At 38.7% G+C, this 22,290-nt stretch overlaps 1 protein-coding gene across 3 annotated transcripts in view; it reads right to left on the bottom strand.

The window, feature by feature from the left end:
* Positions 1-1,229: 1,229 nt before the first annotated feature.
* Positions 1,230-22,290, bottom strand: part of LOC128021615 (cytoplasmic polyadenylation element-binding protein 1) — a 54,623-nt gene continuing 33,562 nt past the window's right edge. For all 3 annotated transcript variants that reach the window (XM_052608926.1, XM_052608925.1, XM_052608927.1), the window contains 7 exons: positions 21,298-21,411; positions 21,125-21,214; positions 19,772-19,896; positions 19,501-19,699; positions 18,672-18,766; positions 18,505-18,585; positions 1,230-1,612 (listed from right to left, as the gene is read on the bottom strand). In XM_052608926.1, coding sequence (XP_052464886.1) covers positions 1,466-1,612; positions 18,505-18,585; positions 18,672-18,766; positions 19,501-19,699; positions 19,772-19,896; positions 21,125-21,214; positions 21,298-21,411 — 851 coding nt within the window. In that variant the 3' untranslated portion in view covers positions 1,230-1,465. The remainder of the gene's footprint in view (positions 1,613-18,504; positions 18,586-18,671; positions 18,767-19,500; positions 19,700-19,771; positions 19,897-21,124; positions 21,215-21,297; positions 21,412-22,290) is intronic.

Genomic DNA, 22,290 nt, shown 5'->3' on the forward strand with positions numbered 1-22,290 from the left:
CACGAGGTTCTGGCTCTTTTTGCTCCTGCTGTTCTTCAGGGTAATGACATGCCAAAAGAGTTTTTACCTCCACAGACACATTCTGAAGGTTTGGATAGAAAATAAACAGACAGAATCTTGAAACGTAGAAACACATGAATGCATTTGTGTCTTGTGTCTCACTCTCAGGGTCTGCGGCTCCATTCCTGTCATCTTCTCCTATTTTTCGAAGTTTCAGCCACGTTTGAGGAGGGGGGCAATGATCAGCACTCTAGCCACCTTCTGGGTGGCTGGAAATATTTTAGCAGCAGGTAAAACCATCATCCTCTGAAAGATGAGCAGTAAAGAACACAACCTGAGGATCTAGATCTATACTCAAGTATGGGTTTTGTCTTCCAGTGTTTAAATGACAGCTCAAAATATTTAATTACTACACTTAACAAAACATTCAAGAATAAAGTGCTATAATTATTATTATATTATAATAATGATGCAGATTTTTCTCTGATAGGCGTCAGTTTGTTGGCGTCCAGCATGAGCGTGTTCATTATCTATGTAGTAAAGACCAAAGCTCAGAGTGTGATCATGTCTTTCGTGTTAAGCGGCGTCTATGTCATCTCCTGGAACGCTCTAGACGTGTTGGGAACTGAACTTCACCCCACACAACTACGGTGAACCCCAATATTAATTTGTAATAAAGTTATATTGGTACTGATCTTAAATGCAGAGAGGTCAGACAATCAAAACAGACATAATTTTACACTACTGGTCAAAAGGAAAATTGCTGAAAAATTGAAAATTCAGTTTGAATCCCTGGAATAAATTACATTTAAACATGTATTCAAATAGAACTAATTCTCAGGTGTAATATCACAATTTCACTGTATTTTTGATCAAATAAATGCAGCCTTTGTGAACAGAAGAATTGTGAGAATTGAAAGAATGACTGTATTAATTCCAGTTTCTGTTAGCTCATCAGCTCTGGGGGTTTTCACTGCAGTGGGTCGTGTGGCAGCCATTATGGGAAATGTAGTGTTTGGGCAGCTGGTGGGCTCAAACTGTGCCATACCTCCGCTTATGTTATCTACACTCCTGCTGGCAGGAGGACTGACAGCTCTATTATAGTCATTATTTCTCGTTTATATAAAGAAAAAAATAATTTGGGTAGCATTTGATTTTTATTTGATGATATAAAAAAAATTTTTTTTGAGTTTTTTTTTTCTAACAAAAATAATACTCAGCATCAAATGTTTCAGTGCTTCAACCACTTTATTTTGTCCAATCTGAATATTTGTAAATAACCACACCTGTGCATGCAAAATCTAAAACACAACTCTTAAAATCAGATCTCCATGATCATGGCTGTCTGGTTAACTGCAAACGGGTCACCATCAACGAACCCTTTAGAGTGTATAGAAGCTTAATGAACAATAGCAGCGCAATAAAACAACTTCCTCAAGTGAGTTTCTCTTGTCTCACGGTAAACTCAGTCCAGACTCTTCCCCACGCCGGCAGCGGTGGGTTTATTTGGGTTCAGGCCCTTCTGGTTGCGCATGAGAGGCTGATGGCTGCTCAACACGTCCAGAGAATGCTGCCAATACCAGCACGATTGACAGTAGTATTTAAAACATGCCTGAAGAGTTGAAAGAAAAAATTAGAGTTTAGTTTGGTAGTTTGGTGCGGTGTGTTGCAAGTTTTAATCAATACATTGCTTTGAATCATTTATAGGTGGTGTATAATTTGTATGCATGTCACAAGACCATCATTTTCAACAATACTGGAAAATTATTTTTGACACATACTTAAGACATGACTTTAAACTTAATCTAATAATATATAGCCACAAATCCAGTAAATATTTGGCCAATCAGATTAAAAGAAATAGAGAAAAAGTAACAATTGTAACTATTAAAGACTCAGGTAGGCAGGGAAGCCTACCAACTCTCCACAAGAAATAAATACAATATTTAGAAACTTTCATGCTGAACTATTCATCTGATAATAACACAAGACAAGATTATATTAATTTATTTTATGATAATATTCAACTCCCAAAAATTAACACCGAACAAATCAGTGCACTGGACAAACCAATAATAGAAAAATAACTCCATATCGCCCTGAATCGAATGCCTAAAAATAAAGTACCAGGGCCCGATGGCTTCTCTGCAGAGTCCTATAAACACTTCTGGTCCATTTTATCTCCATTATTCATCAGAGCAATAACGGAAATAAAAGAAAACTCAAGATTACCAGTGCACATGAACACAGCCACTATTTCACTTAACCCTAAACCTAATAAAGACCCAACCCTTCCGTCAAAAACTACCGTCCTATTTCTCTCATCAACGTAGACATCAAAATAATCAGTAGAGTTCTTGCACATAGAATTGAAAAAATTATCCCATTCATAATCGACCCAGATCAGACTGGTTTTATTAAAGGTAGGCATGCATCCAACAACACACGCAGACTATACGATTTAATCCATTATTCATCACTACAACAGGAAAAAACCATCTAGTCACTTTAGATGCAGAAAAAAACTTTAGACGGAGTCAGTTGGGACTTCTTATTCATCACATTACAAAAAATTGGCTTTGGGGAGTCATTTATTAATTGGATAAAAAATTTATACATAGCACCTTCTGCCACAGTCACCACCAATGGACTAACATCACAAAGCTTCACACTGCACAGGGGGACTAGGCAAGGATGCCCACTCTCTTCTTTATTCACCATCTTCATTGAACCCTTAGCAGCAGCCATCCGTCAGAACCCACTCATCAGAGGAATCCACACACCCCAAACACAACATAAGATTAGTTTATATGCTGATGACATTTTACTATTTTTGCAAAATCCTCAATCATATCTGCAAGAAATAACTAAAACCATTGATTTATACTCTACAATATCAGATTAAGCAATAAATTGGAATAATTGGAATAATCGACCTCTGGTCTCAAATTTGTAAAAATATTTATTCCAAGACTAAAAACGCCAATCTTCAGCTCATACAGTATAAGACACTTCATAGAACACACTACATTGGGGAAAGGCTGTCTAAAATGGGATTACTTAAAAAATTAGCTCACACTGCTCAAAACTGTCGGGACACATATATCCACGCCACATGGCACTGCCCACCCATTAAACACTTTTGGAAAGACGTCACTGCCTCCTGGGCTGCCGCATCCCATTATTCCCCCCAGGGGCGTAGATTACGCGGGGGATGCGGGGGACGTGTGGGGACACTTTTATCATCACGGAAATTCGTCCTCCGCACTTCTTTTCGGGCAGGTATAGAGGTTTTCAAGAGTATGAATAAATATAGATTTAAATTAAAAGAGACAAGATAGTCTGCACATGACCTGATGTTCTTTTCGGACCCAGAAGGCGAGATGAACTTCACGGAGCACTAAACTCTCCTGCAGTGTGTGTATCATTCATACTCGAAGCCGGAGGGCGCTCTCACGCAGAAAGTCCTACCAGGAGACTCCTAATATGGACAAAAGCGTCCAGCTATTGCTGTATGAAAACAGTTGTTTTCGGTTTTGTTTTTTCCATGTCCAAAAAAATCTCCAGCAGGTGATAAATAAAGTACATGAACAATGCAGTGCTAATTGACATATCATTTATTACAGTATAGAAACTATTCTGCATTACGTGATAAAAAGTGTTGTAGTATATAAACAAATCATTATTAATTGTTATTGTCTAGCAGTTATATATTTCTAAGCCAATTAAAAGCTAGAAATTAAAGAAAAATTAAAGTTGCCTATAGTATACACTACCAGCAAAAGTTTTTGAACGGCAAGCTTGTTAAAGTTTTTTAAAGAAGTCTCTTCTGTTCACCAAGCCTGGTGATTTATTTGATCCAAGTACTGCAAATCAGTGAAATTTTGAAATATTTTTAATAGCCTATTTAAAATAGCGGTTATCTATTTGAATATATTTAAAATAAAATATTTATTGAGATTTCAAAGCTGAATTTTTTTTGCATCACTAGTCCAGTCACACGATCCTTAAGAAATAATTCTGATATACTGATTTGCTACAAAAAATCTTATTATGATTTTTTATCTTATCTTATTATGATAATGTGGAAATCAGCGGAGTAGAATTTTTTCAGGATTCTTTGATGAGTAGACAGTTCAGAAGAGCAGTATTTGTCTGAAATAGATATCTCTTGTAAAATGATGTCTTTATCATCACTTTTGATCAATGTAAAGAATCCTTGCTAAATAAAACTATTAATTTCTATAATTTATAATAAAAAAAAAAAAAAAAAAAAAAAAAAAAAATAATAATAATAATAATATATATATATATATATATATACTCATCTGTTTTAAATATTAGCATATTAAGAATGATTTCTGATTAATGTGACACTGCAGACTGGAAGAATGATGCTGAAAATTCACCTTTGATCACAGGGATAAATGACATTTAAAATATATTCAAATAGAAAACAGTTATTTTATATAGTATAAATATTTCAAAATATTACTGCTTTTGCTGAACTTTGGATCAAATAAATGCAGGCTTGGTGAACAGAAGAGACTTCTTTAAAAAACATTAAAAATCTTACTGTTAGAAAAAAATGGTTGACTAGTAGGCTATATAGATTGCAGAAATGTTATAACCACAACACTCCAAATCAGACCTCATTCAACTATTACAAATTTGACACACTCATCATAATTAATTATACATTTATTTATTATTATACATATATACACAAGGTATTAGTAATATTATCAGTGATTTATTAGTAGTATTTTCATTATTATTATTTTCATTATTAGTATTATTATTGACATTATTGTTATTATTAACATCATCAATATAATAGAAACATTGAGCAGTAATAATGATGTTGATGGAATGATATTTTGCTTGATATAAGGATGTATGAATAACTTATAATTATATTATTATATATATGTATGTATGTATGTATGTATGTATGTGTATATATATATTAGGGGTGTAACGATACGCATATTCGTATTGAACCGTTCGGTACGAGGCTTTCGGTTCGGTACGCGGTACGCATTATGAACCAAACGGTTCATTGGACTAACTAACTATATTTGGGGGAAAAAAAGTGAAATATAATGATATGCGTTCAACAAGGTAGCCCAATAACTCAAACGACGTAACAGGCAACGCACCTGACACCCCCGAAGAAGAAAAAAAAACACCTACTTATATGTTTATGTTAGGCTACTCAGTCAGGCGCTCGCTCACTCAGTACGTGCTGAGTGAGCGAGCAGTTCTTGCACGGTACGTGGTGGCCAGTGCGTTTAACAGACCAGAAATAGAAGATCCTCCAGTAACCAACAGGTCTGGTGTTTGGGTGCACTTTACCAATCGATCGGGGCATCCAAACAAGCACGGAAATCAAAATGGACTAGTACTGTACTGTGTCGGAATTTCCTGAGCAGTACGACACAATTAGAAGAAACAGTCGAGCAACATAGAAGGACAGCAGCTTGTGAGTGTTTTGTCTTGTTTTCTCATCAGACTAGTGTGTGATAATCATTGCTAGGAAAGTTTTTGGTTTAAATTGTGTGTGTGTCTTACCCTGGTTAAATACGTGCTGAAAGTGGCGCTTGGTTTTGTGTGTGCCTATCGCGGGACTGCCTGGTTTCGATCTGCTAAATAGTGAGGCGTGTCCAGCTGACTTCAATTACAGGTAATCAGGCTAATACAAAGCACTAGGTTTCACCGCGGCAGCGGTCGCGGCAACCCTCGTGTGAACCCTCCTCGTGTGAAGACCGACGAGTGTAAAGACAATCGACTCTACCTGCGCGACTCCACCGAGCAAGGACACTGACAGGGCACTTGAGTATTGCTTTTTTCGTTTTTTTTTTTTTTTTTTCTCCACTCTTTGTATAGTTTGATCTCAAATATATCTTACACTTGCAGTCACTATGTGCTTTCAGATCTCTACTATCACTACTAACACTCGGAGAGCACGCTATGTATGTCGCAGGAAGGCCTGTCTGACAAACTTACGCCATGTCCCTCTGACCTCTACTACTACACTCTCTATTCCAGTTGGTCTCTGGAACTGCCAGTCTGCAGTTAACAAAGCAGACTTCATTTCTTCTATTGCTACTCATTCTGGTCTCAACCTCATGGCACTGACAGAGACTTGGATCAAACCTGAAGATACTGCCACCCCTGCAGCCCTTTCCACTAATTTCACTTGTTCCCACACTCCTCGCACCACTGGGAGGGGTGGAGGTACGGGTCTCCTTATATCCAAAGAATGGAAATTTGATCTTCAGCCATCACCTACAGGTACTGGTTCATTTGAATCACATGCCATTACTGTAACCCACCCTGTTAAAATCCACTTTGTGGTCATTTATCGTCCCCCAGGTCAACTGGGAAACTTCTTGGAGGAGTTAGATGTGCTGCTATCAAACTTTCCTGAAGATGGTACTCCTCTGGTACTGCTTGGTGACTTCAACATCCACCTAGATAAACCCCAGGCTGCTGACTTCAAAACTCTGCTCACCTCATTTGATCTCAAGCTAGTGTCTACTACAGCAACTCACAAATCGGGCAACCAACTGGACCTCATCTACACACGCTGTTGCTCTGTGGACACCTCTTCAGTTGCTCCACTGCACACCTCTGATCACTTCCTCATTACTGCTAACCTAGCACTTACTCCTGAAGTGGCACACACTCCAACGCGGGTCACCTTTCGACGGAACCTACGCTCACTCTCTCCATCTCGCCTATCTGCTGTGGTTTCATCCTCTCTTCCACCACTCTCTCAGTTTTCTGCTCTGGACACGAACAGTGCTACGGACACTCTTTGCTCCACTTTAACATCTTGCTTGGACAACTTTTGCCCACTGTTGTCTAGACCAGCACGCACTGCCCCATCTGCCCCCTGGCTGTCCGAGGTTCTCCGTGAACATCGCTCTAAACTAAGGGCTGCAGAGAGGAAATGGCAGAAATCAAAAATCTCTACGGACCTCAGTGTGTATCAATCTCTCCTCTCTTCCTTCTCTGCAAATGTCTTCACAGCTAAAACATCCTACTACCACAACAAAATTAACAGCTGCAGTGATGCTCGGACACTCTTCAAGACTTTCTCTTCTCTTCTTAATCCGCCGCCTCCGCCTCCTCCATCGACTCTTACAGCGGACGACTTTGCAGCTTTCTTCACAAATAAGACAAGATCCATCAGTGACCAATTCTCCACACCGCAGACCGAGGACAACTTCACAATGACCGATGCACACTCTTTATCCTCCTTCTCCCCACTCTCAGAGATGGACGTCTCCAAAATTCTCCTGTCCAATCATCCTACTACTTGTCCACTTGATCCGATCCCCACTCACCTCCTTCAAGCGATCTCTTCTTCAGTCATACCTTCACTTACTCACATTATCAACTCCTCTCTTCACTCTGGAACATTTCCCTTAGCATTCAAGCAGGCTCGGGTAATCCCACTGCTCAAGAAACCATCTCTAAATCCAGCGCTTCTTGAAAACTACAGACCGGTATCCCTTCTTCCATTCATTGCAAAGACACTTGAGCGAGCTGTGTTCAACCAGCTTTCTATGTTCCTTGGACAGAACAACCTCCTGGACAGCAACCAATCTGGCTTCAAAAGTGGCCACTCAACTGAGACTGCTCTGCTCTCGGTTACTGAAGCCCTGCGACTAGCAAGAGCAGCTTCAAAATCCTCGGTACTCATCTTGCTGGACCTGTCTGCTGCTTTTGACACTGTTAATCACCAGATTCTCCTGTCCACCCTCAGAAAGATGGGCATCTCTGGAACTGCTCTCCTGTGGGTTAAGTCCTACCTCTCTGACAGATCCTTCAGTGTGTCTTGGAGGGGTGATGTTTCAAGGTCACACCACCTTGCTACTGGGGTTCCTCAAGGCTCAGTACTTGGACCACTTCTCTTCTCCATCTACATGACATCTTTAGGATCTGTCATTCAGAAGCATGGCTTTTCTTATCACTGCTATGCTGATGACACCCAACTCTACTTTTCATTCCAGCCAGATGACCCGACGGTAGCTGCTCGCATTTCAGCCTGTCTGAGTGACATTTCTAGCTGGATGAATGACCATCACCTTCAGCTTAACCTTACAAAGACTGAACTCCTGGTGATTCCAGCTAACCCATTGATTCATCACAACTTCTCTATACAGCTGGGCTCGTCAACCATAACTCCTTCGAAGACAGCCAGAAACCTAGGTGTTGTGATGGATCATCAATTAAGCTTCACTGACCACATTGCTACAACGACCCGGTCCTGCAGGTTTGCCTTATACAACATTAGGAAGATTAGACCCTTCCTGTCAGAGCAAGCAACCCAACTTCTTGTCCAAGATCTTGTTCTCTCCAGACTGGACTATTGTAATGCTCTCCTGGCGGGCCTTCCTGCATGTACTGTCAAGCCTCTGCAAATGATCCAGAATGCAGCAGCGAGGATTGTCTTCAATGAGCCAAAAAAAGCTCATGTTACTCCTCTCCTCATCAGGTTACACTGGCTACCAGTAGCCGCTCGCATCAAATTCAAGGTACTGATGCTTGCCTACAAGACGACCACTGGCATGGCACCAACTTACCTAAACTCACTGGTTAAATCCTATGTGCCCTCCAGAAGTTTGCGCTCTGCAAGTGAACAACGCCTTGTGGTGCCATCCCAAAAAATTCAAAATCACTCTCACGGACCTTTTCCTGGACTGTGCCCAGCTGGTGGAATGACCTCCCAATCCCAATTCGTACAGCTGAGTCTTTACTCATTTTCAAGAAACGTCTAAAGACTCATCTTTTTCGCCTGCACTTAACCTACTAACACCAGTACTTTTCCTTTTCTTGTCTTTGTTCATTTAATAATAAAAAAAAAAAAAAATAAAAAAAAAATATATATATATATATATATATCCTGGCTATGCGTTCTATACTAGACTAACTGAGACTTGTCATGGCACTTGTATACTGTTGTTGTTCTCTTGTTGACCTGACTGCTTCTATTGTTCTCATTTGTAAGTCGCTTTGGATAAAAGCGTCTGCTAAATGATTAAATGTAAATGTAAATTAACAGGCCTGCACGTTATTAGATAGAAGAACTGTTATAAATAGAACGTATGCACGGGCAGTTTTGAAAACTCCACCTACTTTGCTCTTGGCATAGTGCAGCGCAAATCGCGTTGTATGTGAAGGGCAACGCTGAGCCCAGGGTGAAAAGACCCTTTAGCCATATGCAACGAGCATGAGCCCCGTTACAATATTCCTTCACAAGCCCATTTCAGCCAGACCGTAATTCCTGCTTTGATCCAAAAAACATAAGCCCTATAGAGAACCAATTGAGTAAAAACACACTCAATATAAAGAGTTATAGAGTTCCATATAAAAAGTTACATCTTTGTATTTGTTCATAACTACTACAACAACATAACATTAAATTTTTTTTATAAGGAGCTGTTTTTGTTTTATACAGTATGCTGCTAAGAAAACACCATAGAAGATGGATAAAGAATAGCTCCATCATTGTTTAATGTAAAAAAAAAACATACTTCGTTAGTTTTAATAAATAAAACATTTTTTTAAAAATCAAGGAAATTTATCTGCCAATTTTTTTCTTTTTGCTGTATCTAAAACGTACCGAACCGTACCGAACCGAACCGTGACACCAGTGAATCGTATCGAACCGAACCGTGAATTTTGTGAACCGTTACACCCCTATTATATAAATATATATATATATATATATATATATATATATATATATATATATATATATATATTAGTGGTGGGCCGTTATCGCCGTTAACGTGCTGCGTTAACGCAAGACTATTATCGGGCGATAAAAAAAATATCGCCGTTAATCTATTCTCAAAGTTGGGTTGGGAGCTGGGTCTATACTAAGCAAGCTATGATGACTTTCACCTTGATATTTTATATAACCGACTGACTGAGGCCAGCCTAAATAGATGCTCAGGACAGTTGACGGGCCACTGCTGCGCATCGTCACGAAAGCTTATCTTTCTCACGTGTTGTTAAGCCGTACCGCTTGTCGATTTAAACATTAAAGCATCCAAACATCAGACGCGGAAAAGCTGTACAGAGTAGCGCGTGCCGTTAGGTGCGCGAGAGAGAGAGCCGCGTATCACGGACAGCGACACTGAACCGAGCTCTCTTCTGCGAAGTTCACCTCGAAGTTCGTCCTGCACCCGAACGAACAAATGCAAATCGCAGTTTGAACAAACAAGAAGATGTGAAAGAGCCCAATTCAACACCACGGTGTTCTGGTGTTCATGGCTCGCGCAGAGAAAGGCGTCTCAAAACACTTGAAAATCAAATTTGCTTATTTTTGCTCTTGTGTCAACAAATACATACAAAATATGTCAAAATATCCACCTTGGAAATTATTCTTGAAAAAGCTGTCAGTTATTTCTTAAGTGAAAGTAAACTGTAAAAAATGGGATGTGAAGGAAGTAAAAAATGGGATGTGTATTATATTGGATGTGTTCATGGTCTCTTAAAGTGACCGCGCCTAATTTAGCTACTGGCTGCAGTAATGTTAATCCAAGAAAATGAAAATCACTCACTGCTCTTGACTGAATTTCTTTGTAGTTTTAACAGTCAAACCAAAAATTATTCAGAAACCAGATATAATTTTTGATATATATAGCAAAACTGTAATAATGTGAGAAATGTTGAAGGTGTCTTAATAAATGTAGGTTTGAGTGTATATTTCATTTTTACGTTTTTACTATCCAGTGCTATTATTTAGTTTCTATACCTTGACACCTACAAACTTGAAAAAAAACGTAAACATTGGTGTGAAACAGGAGTAATGTTGTTTGCACCTTGTGCAATGTGGCATTAGTTTACAGCTTTTTCAAGCACTTTGTGATACATTTTGAAACAGGAGATGAGCCCATTTTCTAATGCACCACCTAGCTTGATAAACCCCTTCTCAGAGACTTACTGTTTGTCAACTTTATTTGGGTAACACATATTCTGAATGCCTTCGGCAGAATTCGAATGAGCCATTTTAATCTAGATTAATCTAGATTAATCTAGATTAATTTCAAGATCACAGTGAGATTAATCTAGATTTAAAAAAAATAATCTATGCCCACCTCTAATATATATATATATATATATATATATATACACACACCGTATTTTTCGGACTACAAGTCGCACCTGAGTATAAGTCACATCAGTCCAAAAATACGTCATGCTGAGGAAAAAAACATATAAGTCACATTTATTTAGAACCAAGAACCAAGAGAAAACATTACCATCTACAGCCACGAGAGGGGGCTCTATGTCTTCAGTGTAGACTACAGGAGCACTGAGCAGCATAGTGTCAGGACTGGGGCTTGAACTTGGGTCTCTGATGCCAGAGTCTTAATTTCTACCACTGAGAGCAGCAAAATGGAACAAAATATCCTTTGTATTGAGTTAGGTTACAATACATAAATATCCTCAGACCAGAAAGGGTCAAAAATAGTAAAATAATCTCTGCTGCTCAGAGAAAAACAGCAAAACTAATCACAGGAAAACAATTCAAAAAATACTTTCAAAGAATAGATCTTAGAAGTAGAGCAGACTTACGGCAGCAACTTGCTTAGGAACAATAATAACCAAGCAAAGAAGCAAAGGAAGTGATCAGCATAAATAGACAGCCCAGAATAAGAAACATGTGAATAACACTGATTACAAAAGGCACAATGTTCACATGAGTGCACATTGGGGACATCTAGTGGCCAAAATAACACATTGCAAAACAAAGGCTCTGACAGGACCCCTCCCTCTAGGAACGTCTCCTGACGTTCCCTCCAGGACAACTGGACTTGCGAGCGTAAAATTCTTGCACTAGTTTGGGGTCTAAGATGTCCTTGGCAGGAACCCAGGAGCGCTCCTCGGGACCATAGCCTTCCCAGTCCACAAGATACTGCCGGGACCCACGTACTTGATGGACACCTAGTATTCTGTGGACTGTGTAAGCTGGCTGGCCCCCGATGATACGAGGAGGAGGAGGAGTTCTTCCTGTCGCAAGAAAAGGAGACGACAAAACAAGTTTTAACAGGGAGACATGAAAAGTTGGATTAATTCTCAAAGACTTAGGCAAGTACAATTGATAGGTAATTGGATTCACTTTCCTGGCAATCTTGAAGGGGCCGATGAATCTCTGGGAAAGTTTGCGGGATTCCACCCGCAAGGGAATGTTCTTAGTGGAGAGCCAGACTCTTTGGCCAGGGCGCAGAGTGGGGGCAGGTCTGCGTCTGCGATTAGCCTGGCGCTGGTACTGCTGGGAGGCCCTAAGAAGCTTGAGTCTGGCTTTTTTCCATGTCTGGCGGCAGCGTTTAACAAATTGATGAGCAGAGGGAACTGCAACATCCACCTCTTGTTCAGGGAATAGTGGAGGGGTGTACCCAAACTGGCACTTGAAAGGGGACATGCCTGTTGCAGAGGAGCAAAGGGTATTGTGTGCGTATTCTGCCCACATGAAGAATGAAGACCAAGAGGAAGGATTGTTAGCTGCCATACATCTCAGTGTAGTCTCAAGATCTTGATTAAGCCGCTCTGTTTGTCCATTGGACTCTGGGTGAAACCCAGAAGACAGGCTCACTGTAGCCCCCAGAGATTGACAAAAAGCCCGCCAGAATCGGGAGGAAAACTGGGATCCTCGATCAGAGACGATGTCTTGTGGAATTCCAAAGACTCTGAACACATGATTGATAACCAATTCAGCAGTTTGTTTTGCGGTGGGTAGTTTAGGCAGAGGAATAAATCTGGCGGCCTTGGAAAATCTATCTACTATGACCATGATAGTGGTGTTGCCTTGTCATTGTGGAAGACCAGTGATAAAATCCATGGAGAGATGGGACCAAGGTCTATGAGGTATGGAGAGAGGGTGCAATAGCCCATGAGGAGAGCGGTGAGAGATTTTATTTTGGTTGCATGTGGGACATGCGTTCACAAATGCGGTCACATCCTCCTTGATAGTTGGCCACCAAAATCGTCTTTGGAGGAGCTCAAGAGTGCGTGAGGTACCAGGATGACAAGTGAGACGAGAGGAGTGTCCCCACTGGAGGATCTGAGAGCGGACAGCTTTAGGGACAAACAGACAGTGAGTTGGCCCCCCTCCTGGGTCTGGTTCTCTGGCTTGGGCTTGTTTTACAGTATCTTCCAGATTCCACCTGATAGGAGCTAATATCTTGGAACTTGGGATAATTGGTGCAACACAATCTTCCTGTGGAGTTTTAACATATGCTCGGGACAAAGCATCAGGCTTTAGGTTCTTAGAGTCAGGGCGGTAGGACAAGATGAACTGGAATCTGTTGAAAAATAAGGACCAACGTGCCTGGCGGGGGTTGAGTCGCTTTGCCTGCTGAGTATATTCTAGATTTTTGTGGTCAGTGAGTTCTTGGAATGGGTGTTTGGCCCCCTCAAGCAAAGGTCTCCACTCTTCAAGCGCTAACTTGACCGCCAGTAACTCTCGATCCCCTACATGATAGTTCCTCTCGGTTGGTGTAAGGCGGTGGGAAAGGAAAGCACATGGATGCAGCTTGTTGTCCTCTCCTCTCTGGGATAATACAGCTCCAACCCCTACATCTGAAGCATCGACTTCCACGATGAATGGTCTATCTGGGTTAGGGAGAATGAGAATCGGTGCAGAGGTGAAATATTTCTTCAGTTTGTTGAAAGCCAACTCTGCATCAGGTCCCCAAGAAAAACTGGTTGTGTTCACCTTGGTGAGAGCAGATAAAGGAGCCACCACAGTACTGAAGTTTTGAAAGAATTTGCGATAAAAATTGGCAAAGCCAAGGAAACGCTGTACCTCTTTTACCGATGAGGGGGACCGCCAATCCACAACAGCTTGAACTTTTTGAGGATCCATTTGTATTTGGCCAGGCTTGATGATGAACCCCAGGAACTGAACCTTGGTCACATGAAACTCACATTTCTCAGGTTTAACATAAAGATGGTTGTCAAGAAGGCGTCTCAAAACCTTACTGACGTGTTTTACATGCTCTTGGAGGGAACTCGAGAAGATGAGGATATCGTCTAAGTAGACAAAAACAAATTGGTTTAACATGTCTCTGAGAACATCATTGATGAGAGCTTGAAATACTGGGGGAGCATTAATGAGGCCAAAGGGCATAAATAAATATTCATAGTGCCCAGTGGGCGTGTTGAAGGCAGTTTTCCACTCATCTCCTTGCCTAATTTCAAATGCAGTTGTCATTAGTGGCAAGGGATAGCGGTTTCGAATGGTTATCTTATTAAGGCCCCTGTAATCAATACATGGTCGAAGTCCGCCATCCTTCTTCCCAACAAAAAAGAATCCAGCTCCAGCAGGGGAAGTGGATGGTTGGATGATGCCTGCCAAAAGAGCTTCATTAATGTATCTGTCCATAGCAGTTCGTTCAGGGGGAGACAAAGAGAATATACGACCTCTGGGGGGACAGGTACCCGGGAGTAACTCAATGGCGCAGTCAAAAGGCCGATGAGGTGGCCTTCCTTTTACTGAACACTGCTTTGAGGTGGTGGTACTGAGCAGGGACTTGAGACAGATCTAGGGTTTCTTGGGACTCGAGAATAAGGTCAGAGGGGTTCTGGGCCAAGCATTTGGTCTGACAGGTGGGACCCCAACTGAGAACAGTGCCAGTCGACCAGTCAAAGTGTGGGTTATGCTGGAGAAGCCATGGGTGACCGAGGATAACAGGGAACTCTGGAGACTGTATAAGGTGAAAGCACATACTCTCCTGGTGCTGGTAAGTGGTGAGACCAAGAAGAGAGGTGAGGTGGGTTACTTTCCCTGGAGACAATGGTCTTCCATCCAAGGCTGTCACAGTTAGGGGTGCAGGAAGAGCATAAGTAGGGATCTGAAGACTCTTAGCGAAAGAAACATCCATGAAATTCCCGGCAGCGCCAGAATCAATCAATGCCTCGAGTTGGTGTTTATGTTCTCTCCAAGTGAGTGTGATAGGAAGGAACAGCCCAGAGTTGGAAGGTGAAGTGGTGCGTGTAACTCCCGTCACAGTCCTTCCTTGCCTGTACGAGACTGGGCGTTTCCCGAAAGCTCGGGGCAGGTGGAGCGAAAATGACCATACAATCCACAATATAGACAACAGCGCTCTCTCATACGACGGTCTCGTTCCGAGGGGGAAAGTCTAGCCCTACCCAATTGCATGGGTTCCGAAGAATCTTGGGGCACTGGTGGCATTTGAGCAAGAGCTGGACTGGCAGACCATGAGGAAACAGATGGCCGGTTCCGGCTTCTCTCTCTCAGGCGATTATCCAGCCGGATTGCTTGATCCATAAGAGTTTCCAGATCAACAACAGGTTCTCTGGTAACCAGATCATCCTTGATGGCCTCTGACAGACCATTCAGGAAACACACCATAAGGGCCTCATTGTTCCAACCACTCCCTGCTGCAACGGTCCGAAACTGAATGGCATACTCAGCTGCACTGCCATTACCTTGACGGAGGGTGAGAAGTCTCTTTGAGGCTTGTCGGCCACTGAAGGGGTGATCGAAGACTCGCTTGAACTCCTTTTCGAATGCAGAATAACTTGTACAGAAGGGGGCTTGGGCCTTCCAGACCGCGGTTGCCCAAGAAAGAGCTTTGCCAGAAAGGAGGGTGATAACGTATGCAATCTTGGCTCGATCTGAGGGGAAGGATGATGGTTGTAGTTCAAACGTGAGAGAGCATTGAGTCAGGAACCCATCACATGCACTAGGGTCACCTGAGAAATGTTGTGGTGGAGGTAGGCGGGGTTCACTTAGAGGAGAGAGCACTCGAGAATCTGGAAGGGGTAGAGAGGCAGCAGGAGATGCAGTAACTGAGGTAGAAGGCAGCCGGTCAAAGATCTTACGGACAGAAGTCATGAGATCAGACAGCAACTGGGAGTGTCTAGCCATCAAAGTCTCCTGCCGAGCTAGTGCTGACTCATGGCGTTGGACTGTGGACTCATACTGGGAAACTGTGGCAAGGAGTTTTTGAGGATTTGGCTCCACTGGGTTCATAATGTGGCTTGGTTATTCTGTCAGGACTGGGGCTTGAACTTATGTCTCTGATGCCAGAGTCTTAATTTCTACCGCTGAGCCACAGGAGGTAGTTGAACCCAATAGTCAGAAGCCTTCTTAACTTAACTCAGAAGAGTTTATTCAACAAAAGCAGCAAAAGGGAACAAAATATCCTTTGTATTGAGTTAGGTTACAATACAGAAAAATCCTCAGACCAGAAAGGGTCAAAAATAGTAAAATAATCTCCAAAACAAAAACTCAGAGAAAAACAGCAAAACTAATCACAGGAAAACAATTCAAAAAATACTTTCAAAGAATAGATCTTAGAACTAGAGCAGACTTACGGCAGCAACTTGCTTAGGAACAATAATAACCAAGCAAAGAAGCAAAGGAAGTGATCAGCTTAAATAGACAGCCCAGAATAAGAAACATGTGAAAACAATAACACTGATTACAAAAGGCACAATGTTGACATGAGTGCACATTGGGGACATCTAGTGGCCAAAATAACACATTGCAAAACAAAGGCTCTGACACATAGAGCACCCTCTCGTGGCTGAAGACGGTAATGTTTTCTCTTAGTTCATTTCTCTTAGTTCATGTCAAATTACGCCGCGAGACCTCCAGAATGAGGCGTTTAGCGCGGCGCGGAAGACGTTACGGGAGATTCTAAGTTATGAAAAGGAACGTTGCAAGCTGACAGGGACCGGCTTTTGTGGTGGAGAATTGGCAGTAATACCCCCACCTTGAGCAGCTGTACCGGAGTTGTACCTGGGACATCAGTGCGGTCGGAGCGCGTCTTCTCAAAAGCTGGACATACAGTGAATAAAAAACGCTGGAGGTCTTTGCATTGACTTCACATTGAAATCATTCGCGCCAGACGCTCTATTCGCGTTTGATGTGAACACAGCATTATAGGCGCGTAAAACTGCTGCTATTTTCTGTCTAGCTTTCGCAACGCATAGCTACTGCACTTTCGGAATTCTTTATTTTCTTTTTCTGCTTTTTTGTGAGTTTTATTACATATATATTTTTTAATTGTTTAATTCTTTTAAAATTAATAGTGTACATACTTGGTTAAAATCGATTCCCTATTTTCATTTTCGAAACTTTTTTTGGTTGGTCAGATCGATTGTGCAATTGATTTTCAAACTAAAAGTGACAGCCCTAATGCACCACACCCTTCTTTTAATGCACCACCTCAGCTTAGGCATACATACAAATAGTAACTGTACTGTGAATGAGAAGGAGGAAAGAAAAGAAAAATACTGACACAGAACCTAGGAGAGGTGTGGTATGTGTTAGTTATGTGTAATTATTTCATTACTACTATTTCTATTGTCATTTTATCATTATTATATTATTATTATTATTATTACTACTGTTATTATTGATATTACTGTTTCCGCAATCGCAAAATATTATCATCATTTCCATCATTAGCATTTATTATTGATATTGTTTTTAATATTATTGCTGTTATTATTAATGTTGTTATATTATTATTGATATAACTATTTCTGTTAATACAAAATATTATCATCATCACCATATTTAGTATTACTATTGTTATTATTATTGCTGTTATTATTGTTGCTATTATTGATATACATTTTATTATTATTATTATTGATATCACTATTTCCGTCCACACAAAATATTATCACCATCTTTTAGCATTACTATTACTACTGTTATTGTTATCACTGTTGCCGTCTTTACAAAATATTATTATAAATATTATTATACATGCTAATACTATTTAAATCCTTCTACTATTTTTCATTGCTGTTTTATTGTTGTTTTGTGTTTTTTTTGTTATGTTTTGTGTTCACCCTATGTTGAATGTTTTTGCACTCCTAATAAAAAAAACTTAATCTAATAATAAAACTAATAATGTATATAGATACTGTATGTGTAAAATGTGTGTATAAGAAATTGCAATGCTTGTTTTATAGTTAAATAACAAATATTCACATAGAAAATTGTATATATATAAAAAACGAAATTTCCAAAACGATTAAATCCTCTGTATATTTATAATTAATTTAAAATGCTAATTAAAAATCAAATTAATCGAGACTGTATACCGAATTGAAATCAAATCTAGTTAATTGATAAATGTAATTATAAATACACACACACACACACACATATATATATACGTTTTTTTTTTTGTGTGTGTACTGAATTGAATCGTTTGGAAATTGCAAATCTTGCATTTGAATTTAATCAAAACCCAGTGAATCGAATTGATAATCAAATAAATTTGCTGTCAACCCAAAGATTCCTTTCTTGAAATAAATATTTTCCACAATAGAAAATAAATGAATAAGCAGAACATTGCTAAAAAATGGTTGTTCACCATCACATTAATGATGCAGATATGTTATTGTCAAAAGTCAAATTAAACATAGACCAAAGAATTAGGAGCTGAGCTGTAACGCTCGGTATGATGCTGTGCAGAATCTGATTCCTACCTGAGCTCTACAGAAGAACGGGCCGGGCTGACTGTTACATATTTGGCACATGGAGTCACTCAGATACGGGTCAATCTGGACCTACAGAGGGAACAGGAAGGAAGCGAGGAATATCCACAGGGCTGATCCCACAGCATATGGTATATCTGAGTTCTGCTCTAATGTACCTTCTTGGTAAACTTGAAGGTTTTTATCTGCACAAACGCTGCAGTCACAGCTTTCAAATAGCTCCTCTGTCTTCTGAACGTCACTCTGCCAGACCCTAGATGAACAAACGCAACACATTCACTCTATGGCTGAGGCAACAGTAATATAAAAGTAGAATATATGTGTGTGTGTGTGTGTGTTTGTGTGTACATACAACCAATTTATGAATGAAAATAAACTGGAGACCAAAAGTTTGGAATAATTGAGAAATTGATCTAATGCTCACCAAGGCTGTATTTATTTGAATAAAAATACAGTATGTATCTGTATCTGTATATCTGTTAGGATTACACAATTATAAATGTCTTTACTGTTATTTCCGATCAGTTTAATGTATCCTTGCTGAATAAAAGTATTGATTTATTTTTTATTTTTTTTATACCCCTTTTGAATGGTAGTGTATCACATTTTCCATTAGGATATTGTAATATTATGAATTATTAACTGTGTTTAACATTGATGATAATACAAAATGTTTCTTAAGCATCATATCAGCGTAACAGAATGATTTCTGAAGCATCATTTCTGAAGACTAAAGTAATGAACCTGAAAATTCAGCTTTGCATTATAGAAACATTTTTACAGTATATTCAAATATAAAACTTTAAATTCTAATAATATTTCACAATTATTAGTTTTTACCTTATTTTTGATCAAATAATTGCAATCTTGGTACACACAAAAGACTATTCCAAGCATTATTATTATTCCAATTATGCCAAACTTTTGGTTGCCAGTATAAAATCTACACCTATTTTTTCACTGTAGATAAGAGGAGAATGCACAGACCTATGGGATATTTGTGCTTGTCTATGTCGATGCCTGCATACATGACCTCTCCGAAGAGCTCTTCCATGATGTGGGCCAGACTCTCTGCATTCAACGTCCCATGCAGAGCACCCACAAACACTGTCTTACTGCGGGACCGATGCTGGATGGGGAGGTGGATGAAACTGCTGTCTGAGATAACCCACGGGATGACCTGCACCTGCAGTACAGCGAGTTAGAGAGCGGGGTCAGAGGTCAGGGGTCGGTACGGTTAAGTGCATGTTATTCTCACATCTTTGCTGTGGATCCGCCTGCTGGAAAGTTTGTAGTAGAACTCAAGATTATCGTCAGACTGAGCACAGGCCTGCAGGAGCGACTTCACTGACTCCTCCCAGTCAAACAGCAGATACATATAACCTGCAAAAACATACAAGACGTCAAATCAAAGCACTATACACATACTGTATATATGTGTGTTCATATATATATATATATATATATATATATATATATATATATATATATAAACACACACACATTATTTATAATTTATATTCTGTACATACTGTGTGTGTATATATTTTTTGTATGTATTTTTGTATTTTTACAATCTATGTATTTTAACAATCTCTGCAGAATTTCTATTATTTAAAATCCTTTGATAATTAAAGGGACTTTTCATTTAGATTCATGGTAATCAAAAACAGTTTCAATGGCACCAAATAAACTAGGTAAAATAATAATATAAATATATTATAAATGTAAATACACAAATATGTTAATATGCATAAATTAAATTATTATGAACAATTAAAAATGCTAATCAAATCTAATTTTAATAATTAGGAAGCAGTCTGCGTGTATCATATTCATAAAATATCAGTTAAAAACTAAATGTTTCTTGGTAAAATCTCATTTTTACTTTATATAATTTAATAATTAAATGGTTTGATGATCATTTTATTGTCATCATGAAAGGCATTTTAAGTAGGGTTATGATGGTTATCTAAAACTATTGAAGAAATTTTAAAACAATTTTAATTAAATAAATTAAACTGACGTTAAATTACTAAACCTTGAAATGTAATTAATAACTGGAAATAAATAAAAAGTAAAAGTGAATTAAAACTTAATAAAAAATTATAATAATAATGAAAAAAGCGAATAACAAAATTACAAAAAAGCTAATTTAAAAATATTAATAAAATCTATAATAGTATATAAAGAATAACAAAAAACTATGTATAAAGGTGCTTAATACTGATTCCAAAATATTAGTAACAAAATTAAGTTATACTTGCTGTTATTTTATAAAATTTAGCAACAATTTCCCAGCAAAAATATGTTTGACACAAATGGTGATGATGATTAGCCTTTTTCTCTTTGTGTGTGTTGTTGTCTCTGTGCACTGGAAGCTTATTTCACTAAAACAAATTCCTTGTATGCGCAAGCCTACTTTGCAATAACGCTCTTTCTGATTCTGATTCTAAAAGCCTTCTGTTTCCTAAGAAAAAGCATGAATAATACACCAGAAGATGATACGTAAAGCTTTATATGGTCAAGCATCAAATATATTTCTATATTGGTCCATATATTGTTGAATTATAGATAAGATATAATACTATGTGATAAATTCTGCTGTTACCTTGTGGCGCAAAACGTGGATGATTTCCATCTTTACCAGGCCAATCCACTTTCAATGGACCAAAAACACTAAATGTGTTCAACAGGCTAGCTACAGAAACAGAAAAGTTGATTGTGTTCAGAACCATAATACAGAATAAAAGCTATATCTCAAGTGAGTTTCAGTCAGCACACCCTCTGTGATGTCCCATGGCACTCCTCCCAGAAACACTTTACAGGAGTAAACAGGGTTTTTGTAGTGGCGTAGAGGAAGGCTTCCTTCCCAGGTGTAAGTGGGTTCATTTACAGCTGTGAGAAACAGTGAGTCATAAAATCACAACAATATTAATAACAGCTGTAGACAGAACACACGGCTTTTAAGATGTGTTTTTTAAATGTTCCACCATTTTAAAGCCTGATATATATATATATATATATATATATATATATATATATATATATATACAGTAGAGACCAAATGTTTGGAAACATTACTATTTTTAATGTTTTTGAAAGAAGTTTTTTCTGCTCATCAAGCCTGCATTTATTTGATCAAAAATACAGAAAAAAACAGTAATATTGTGAAATATTATTACAACTTAAAATAATAGTTTTCTATTTGAATATACTTAAAAAAAAATTATTCCTGTGATGCAAAGCCGAATTTTCAGCATTATTACTCCAGCCTTCAGTGTCACATATAACATCCAGTCTATCACATGATCATTTAGAAATCATTCTAATATTCTGATTTATTATGAGTGTTGGAAACAGTTCTGCTGTCTAATATATTTGATCAATAAAAGGGTAAAAAGAACTGCATTTATTCAAAATAAAAAATAAATTATAATAATATATATTCTAATAATATATTTTCTTTACTATCACTTTTTATCAATTTAACACATCCTTGCTGAACAAAAGTATTGATTTTATTTAAAAAGAAGAAACAAAAAAAAATTACTGACCCCAAATTACTGACCAGTAGTGTATATTGTTATTACAAAATATTTATATATTAAAAACATAGCTTTTTTTTTTTTTTTTTTTTTTACTTTTTATTCATCAAAGTATCCTAAAAAAGTATCACATGTTCTGAAAAAATATTAAGCAGCAGAACTGTTTCCAACTTTGATAATGAATCATCATATTAGAATGATTTCTAAAGGATCATGTGATAATGATCCT

Source organism: Carassius gibelio, chromosome A10 (assembly GCF_023724105.1).
Source record: "Carassius gibelio isolate Cgi1373 ecotype wild population from Czech Republic chromosome A10, carGib1.2-hapl.c, whole genome shotgun sequence".
Lineage (NCBI taxonomy): Eukaryota > Metazoa > Chordata > Actinopteri > Cypriniformes > Cyprinidae > Carassius > Carassius gibelio.